Raw genomic sequence first — 6,024 nt, 5'->3', positions numbered from 1 at the left:
TCAATATTCTAAATAAAGATTTGATTTTTTATACATTGATACATGTTGTCCCTCATTTACAAGGCCTTACAGCTAATCAGGAGGAAGAAGATGAGGAAGAAGGGAGCGAGGATGTGGAGAACTTAGATTAGTCGTAGAAGTAGTGCTAGCTACTCTATTTTGTACTTGAAGCCATTGGCTTGGCTTCGTGCCTCTCTTGTATATACACTCCTCTTATTTTTTGTACTTGAAGCCACATGACGTGGCTTGGCTTCGTGCTATATGTACATACAAGCACTTTTTGGGCTATGAATTAATATACACTCCTTTTATTTTTTTGGCTTTCAATTTCCTTGTGCAACATTCTATCAATGAATGCCTTGTGAACTAAACGTTTTGGAGTTGTAATGTTTTATTCGGAATTGTAATCGTCGGCTATAGACGTGCTTGGAATTCGTGCTAATTAAAATGCAGTTGGCTGTAAGAGTTGAATTGCACAATGTGGAAATGGGATTCTTGTAACTACATAGCATACACAACATACACAACATTCTATTCAACCACACAAAATTTTGCTTTTATTAAAAAAAAGATTTTGTAGAGCGTCTATAAGCGCGTCTTTCTGTTTTTTTTTTAAATTTCTATAGAGCATTTAAAAGCGCGTCTATAGGTGCATTTGTCTGTTATATAGACGTGCCTATAGATGCGGGTCTGTAGATGCACAAATAGATGCACAAATAGATGCGCCTATAAGTTTTTTTTAAAGTTAAGGAAATGCGTCTGTGTGCGTGTCTTTGGGTGCTTTGTCTTATTGTGAGACATCAAGACCAAGCATTACAAATAGGCGATCAACGTGCAAATCATCCATTCTGTAATATCGAGATTTGAAGCACAAAGAGAGAGAGAGAGAGAGAGAGAGAGAGAGAGAGAGAGAGAGAGAGAGGTGTGTGTGTATGTGTGTGTGTGTGTGTGTGTGTGTGTGTGTGTGAGAGAGAGAGAGAGAGAGAGAGAGAGAGAGAGAGAGGGGGGGGGGGGGGAGGGGGGGTCAAGGGGGCATAGATGTCTCAAAAGTTAAAAGTAGGAGTACAAGTTTGTCGTATTTTATTTAAAAACATTTGGGAAATAAAGCTACACTTGTTCCAAGTCTCTAGAATGGAGTGCAAAAAGTTGAGGAAGATTCTTTTGAAATATTTGGGTGAAATGGAGAAATAATTGTGCAATATTAATTATCAATACTAAGGGCAATGTGACATAGTACAAAATGATTTGTGCATGTGGGTGAGATGTGCGTACACATGCACATGTACATGCATGGAAATGCTGCATTTGGCTTTGTTGTAAGTTGCAATGTGTGCACTTCATACCATGTTAATTTGTTGAATTCCTCAGTGCCTTGAGATACTGTCTTGATGTAATATCATCTAGAGAAAGTGCTTTGAATGAGAAGGAACAAAGTAATCTAGGCTGATTTGCGTCCAAAAAGGCTTGCATTATCACATAGTAAAGTAAAGTGATTTGCAACTTAAAAGGCTTTCAAATAAATAAGAGCTTTGATATTGTGGAGACACATTTGATGATCCTGTAATAAAGCCCTCCAACGGTCTTTGCAAGGAAATGATCTATGAATGGTGAGAGGATGAAATTAGATTGGTTGATTTTTGTGAAAGATTGGTTGATTTTGTGGTGTTCATCATTCAATTATGCTCTTGAGGTAGATCAGTCACTGCAGCAACCTTTGATTGCTTCAAAGCTGATTGATTGTCACAATTGTTGGCTTTTCCTTCTTCCATTGCGTCCAGATTGATATCAGCCACCACCTTCGTTTCATTCTTTGACGATGAAATCGAATTTCCAATTCCCTTCCTGTACACCGCGTATAGTACTAGCTGCATCGCTCCGAGGAAAACCGCGATTGTGTTGGGAGTCTGTGATTCATTAAGGGAGAGCTAGTGGTCAGTGTCGTTGTGAGAGAGCTCTCCAATCTAGTGACGATGCAATTCGCGGCAGTAATAATGCAGCTGATGCTTCGTTCGGGGTTTTCAGGAACATCACAATCCTAGTTGATTGAATTATCGACAACTGATGCTTCGATCGGGAGATAATTGACGAGAAGAAATGTACAAACTGGCGACGAATTGATGCACTAGCCGATCCGTAAAGAAACACACAAGACTGGTCATTTTTCTGCCGGGCAAAGCAAGGTAGACACAGGATTACGTCTGTTGAAGAAACTTACCTCGATGAATATGTCTTTGACAGTAAAGCCATAAGCGCACCAAGTCCCACTTCGTAGCAACATCGACAGGGATAGCAAAAATGGCATGAACTCCACGCTTTTCGTGCGAATCACCGTACCCTTCAAAGACCAACAAAATCGACCGTTCCAATCAGGACACTCCTTACAAGTTGATCCCTCTACACTGTATTCACATGATTATCCCCGATAAGCTACGACCACACCTGAAGGGCTGCCAAGTCGCGATTGCTTTCCTAGCAATTAGTTTCCTAACTCAAGCAACACCAAAATTCCTTGTACAAATTCTATTACAGCGACGTCAAAAGTATGAATTAAATGTCTTTGTTTAAGGCGTGTGGTCGATCACTCTGTGCTGCCACGTGTTGTGTTCCAAGCAATTCTGCATACCGTTTTGAAACGCTGCAACGTTTCTGGCCTCACCAGCTTGGGTTGATTCTCTTTTTATGTGCAATATGCCGTATTGAAGACGTGAGTTTGGTCTGGGGACCTTCATTCTATCTGTGTGCCGTATTTTACGACAGGTACAGTGACCTTTTCCTAACCTTTTCCATCCTTCGAGGATCTCTTTTCGCAATTCATGGAAACCGATCCCAGTACAATCGCCCTAGGCGCAGCTTTACAATTTAAGCAAATGATCAATGTCAAGCTTGAATTACTAAGCACAGGCGAATGTCTCGTACCATTATGCTAAGTGGAGACCCGAACATCAGTACAGCGCCAGCACTTGCAATCACGCCCATCACAAATAGCCTTTGTTGATTGTGGAAAAAGAATCTGACGGCTATTACCAAGCCGACAAAAGCTACACTTAGAACCACCAGCGACCGAACAGTGGATACCTGCAGGAATAACACCCAGCAGCCATCAATCACTTGGTCCTTGAACCACAGATATGACTCGTTCCACAAATATAATAGGAATTCAAGTTTATCAAACGGGAAAATACGGTTCACCACACATCCGTTCACAAGCGCCGCACATGCAAGAGGAACGAAACGTTACCTTCTTTGCATTTGTGGAGTAGCAGATATAGAGAACGAGATAGATCGACTGAAAGGCACATCCGGCGGCATTGACTGTAATAAGCATCATCCCATTTGGCTTCAGCAGCCCGTAATATACCCAGAGCATGCTATTTAGGAGTGACATCACGTAAGGAAACTCGTTGAAGTCCTCTATAGATTTTCGTTTGAAAATACGCCAAAAAGTGGGCCTGAGAAAATTTAGAGACCAGCCTCAGAATTTGATGCTACATCTTTTCGTCCTCAAGAAAGATTACAATATGTTAAAAACGCGTTTTTCTTGAATATATATGTTAGTTCACTGATAATTTATAGATCGAACAGGGATTTCAACGTAAGTTGAATTAGAAAGGGAAGTGAGGCAAGCTCTCTTACAATGGTGCGGCAAATGACAATATAGACATTGCATTTCCTGCACAAAAGAGGCAAAAGTCAGTACCTTGGTACTATGACATAGTAGCAGTCATCGTTTCCAGTTAAACTAAGTCTTAACGACCCTATGCTGATCCACGTCGAGTTGTGACAAAGTATACGGGAAACCATCCTTGTCTAAGGCGAAAGGAATGACAAGTTGCATCTGGTTGAAAACGTTACAAATGCATGAGCGGCAGTTTGATACGTATTTGATAATCGCTAACATTCATTCTAAACAGGGCCATAATTGACACATACAGAAAATTTGAGGTCTTCGATTTTTCTTAGATCTGAGCTTTTTGCAGTCTGCCTGGGATTGTCTAGCTTGTGAGAATGTGAGCGGAGGACAGATGGAGAGAAGGAGGGTACCTAAAACTCCAAATATGAGGCTAACTGGAATCGCCATGTGTTGTACGCTGCGCAACTAGAATGGAAGGGAGTAAAGGTGGAATGGATCACAGATCAGGCAATCGACAAGCGATTATCATGAAAACCTTATAGCAGACAAGGAAGACTGGAAGCTGATTGGAGCTAGTAAACGCCATTCAACATAATTTATAACTGCTGGGGAGGTGAATCGCTATGGTGGCGACAGATGTTAATTTTCATACTAATTAGAACATGAGCTGGTCCCATCGAAAGCAAAGAGGCTTGAGGTGCGCTGTGCGATCGTGGAAAGCATGAAGAAACAGCAATGTCGGGTAGGAAGTGCAGACTCTGTGCTAGATATTATATAGATGCATACATAGATAGATGATTAATTGATTCATGAATTGAGGACTTGATCAGCAAAGGCTCATGTTGCCCACGAGTGGCCGATTAAAAGATTAGATCCCCCGATCGAGCCTATATGGATATGGGGAATTGATTAATTAACGATGTGAATTTAGAATCAAGCAGACTTAAGAGTAGATTCGTTTGGAACGGTGGTCCGCATGCAGGTGTAGTGACACTTAATTGTTATGGTGGCTGACTAGACATTCATTGATTGCTAACAGTTACAGCGTGAGCGCCCACAAGCACTAATTTGTTTTGAAATAGTATTTGCTTCAAAAGCACGCATGCTTCAATCTATTGCTCGTTCCAAAAACACTACATACAGTCAATCAATCAACAACAAAAAATGGCCACCACTACTTAACTCGGAAAGACGCAGTAACGGGTCGTAATTTATATACCGTGCACGCCGTGCAGTAGCAGATTCACAGAACGGTGTACCAGAAAAAGCACCGCATGTGTCCATGAAGGCCGGTACGTACGCCTGCATACGTACCATACGGCACGTTGAACAAAATCATACAAATGATCACATTAGACTCAGTGCTTAAATTTGCTGCGCAGATTAAGCTTCATTAGACTTTTGGGCTTCATATGACTCCCAAGAATTTCAGCAGCTCAGCATTCATGAAGCTCAAGCGTATCTCCAAGACTTCAGCATATGATATACATACATATAGTTAGTAGTTAGAATTTATCTACTATACTAGTAATATGTATCCCAAATAATGTGAGTCTCCCTGCTCTAGAATCTCGAGGCCCTGGCATGAGTCTCGGAGTCCATGCAATTGTCATCTTCAGCTTAAAATGGGATTTGTACTCAGTGTCATCTTCATTTTGAAGCTTACATTTTTTTCCAAGACTTCACGGAATTTTTCATGAAGCCTAGAGGTGTGCAGCAAATTTAAGCATTGACATTAGTCATGTCCCGTGCCGTGCCTACTCAGAAAACTATACCATCCGGTCTAATTTTCCGTGTCGGAAATTAAACACTACAGATTCAATACCGTTCGGATTGTATAGATTTTTCAACCAAAACATCAAAGAGCTTACAGTTTTTATTGGAATTGTGTAAGCGAAAATATAACTAAAGCTGCCTTGAAATTTACAGGTTTTGAAATTTTGTAAGCAAAAATATAACTAAAGCTACATTGAAATTTGCAGGTTTTAAAACCGTCTGTTTTCAAATTTGAAGATTAATTTCTATAATTTTCCTTCCACATTTGGTTCTTCGTGAACGCTTGTAGTATACTATTCCAATGACCATTGACCATTCCATCTAATAAATATCAAAATCGACCCATCTTTGTAGCATTGCCCCCTTAAAGGGAGTGGTGTAGTGTAATTATTATTTTTTAATATTATGGGTTAAGTCAAAGGTTATGTTTGAACCATCATCTCTAAGTCAGACTAGGAGGTGCTCTATTACGTAAGGCATGTATGCTCCCAATATACTAGGGTAGTGCTCATGCACATTTGTGTGCCCTTCTCCCAACTTTTCCCAAAAAACTATGCCTTTAACAATTTAAATCAGCAATTATATCAACCAATTTTAAATGGCTCAAAACCCTAGCA

At 40.4% G+C, this 6,024-nt stretch overlaps 1 protein-coding gene across 1 annotated transcript; it reads right to left on the bottom strand.

Moving 5' to 3' along the window:
- Positions 1–1,506: 1,506 nt before the first annotated feature.
- Positions 1,507–4,175, bottom strand: LOC147903739 (bidirectional sugar transporter N3-like). Its single transcript, XM_087372968.1, has 6 exons — positions 4,042–4,175; positions 3,634–3,670; positions 3,239–3,449; positions 2,917–3,075; positions 2,216–2,335; positions 1,507–1,904 (listed from the first exon to the last, which is right to left on the bottom strand). The coding sequence occupies exons 1-6, from the start codon at positions 4,076–4,078 to the stop codon at positions 1,674–1,676; spliced, it is 795 nt and encodes a 264-aa protein (XP_087229094.1). The 5' UTR covers positions 4,079–4,175; the 3' UTR covers positions 1,507–1,673.
- Between the last annotated feature and the right edge of the window lie 1,849 nt (positions 4,176–6,024).

Source organism: Dipteris shenzhenensis, chromosome 3 (genome assembly GCF_047967505.1).
Source record: "Dipteris shenzhenensis isolate YYH24624 ecotype China chromosome 3, Dip_SZ_1.0, whole genome shotgun sequence".
NCBI classification, from domain to species: Eukaryota; Viridiplantae; Streptophyta; class Polypodiopsida; order Gleicheniales; family Dipteridaceae; genus Dipteris; species Dipteris shenzhenensis.
This window is presented reverse-complemented; position numbering and strand designations above follow the sequence as displayed.

Bases quoted from the DNA above. Each gene is read 5' to 3' on its own strand.
- LOC147903739 (XM_087372968.1), bottom strand. From the start codon at position 4,078: ATGGCGATTCCAGTTAGCCTCATATTTGGAGTTTTAG. The intron at 3,076-3,238 runs GTAACGTTTCGT...TTATTCCTGCAG, and splicing joins ACTCCACAAATGCAAAGAAG to GTATCCACTGTTCGGTCGCT. The intron at 2,336-2,916 runs GTACGAGACATT...TGGTCTTTGAAG, and splicing joins GGTCTCCACTTAGCATAATG to GGTACGGTGATTCGCACGAA.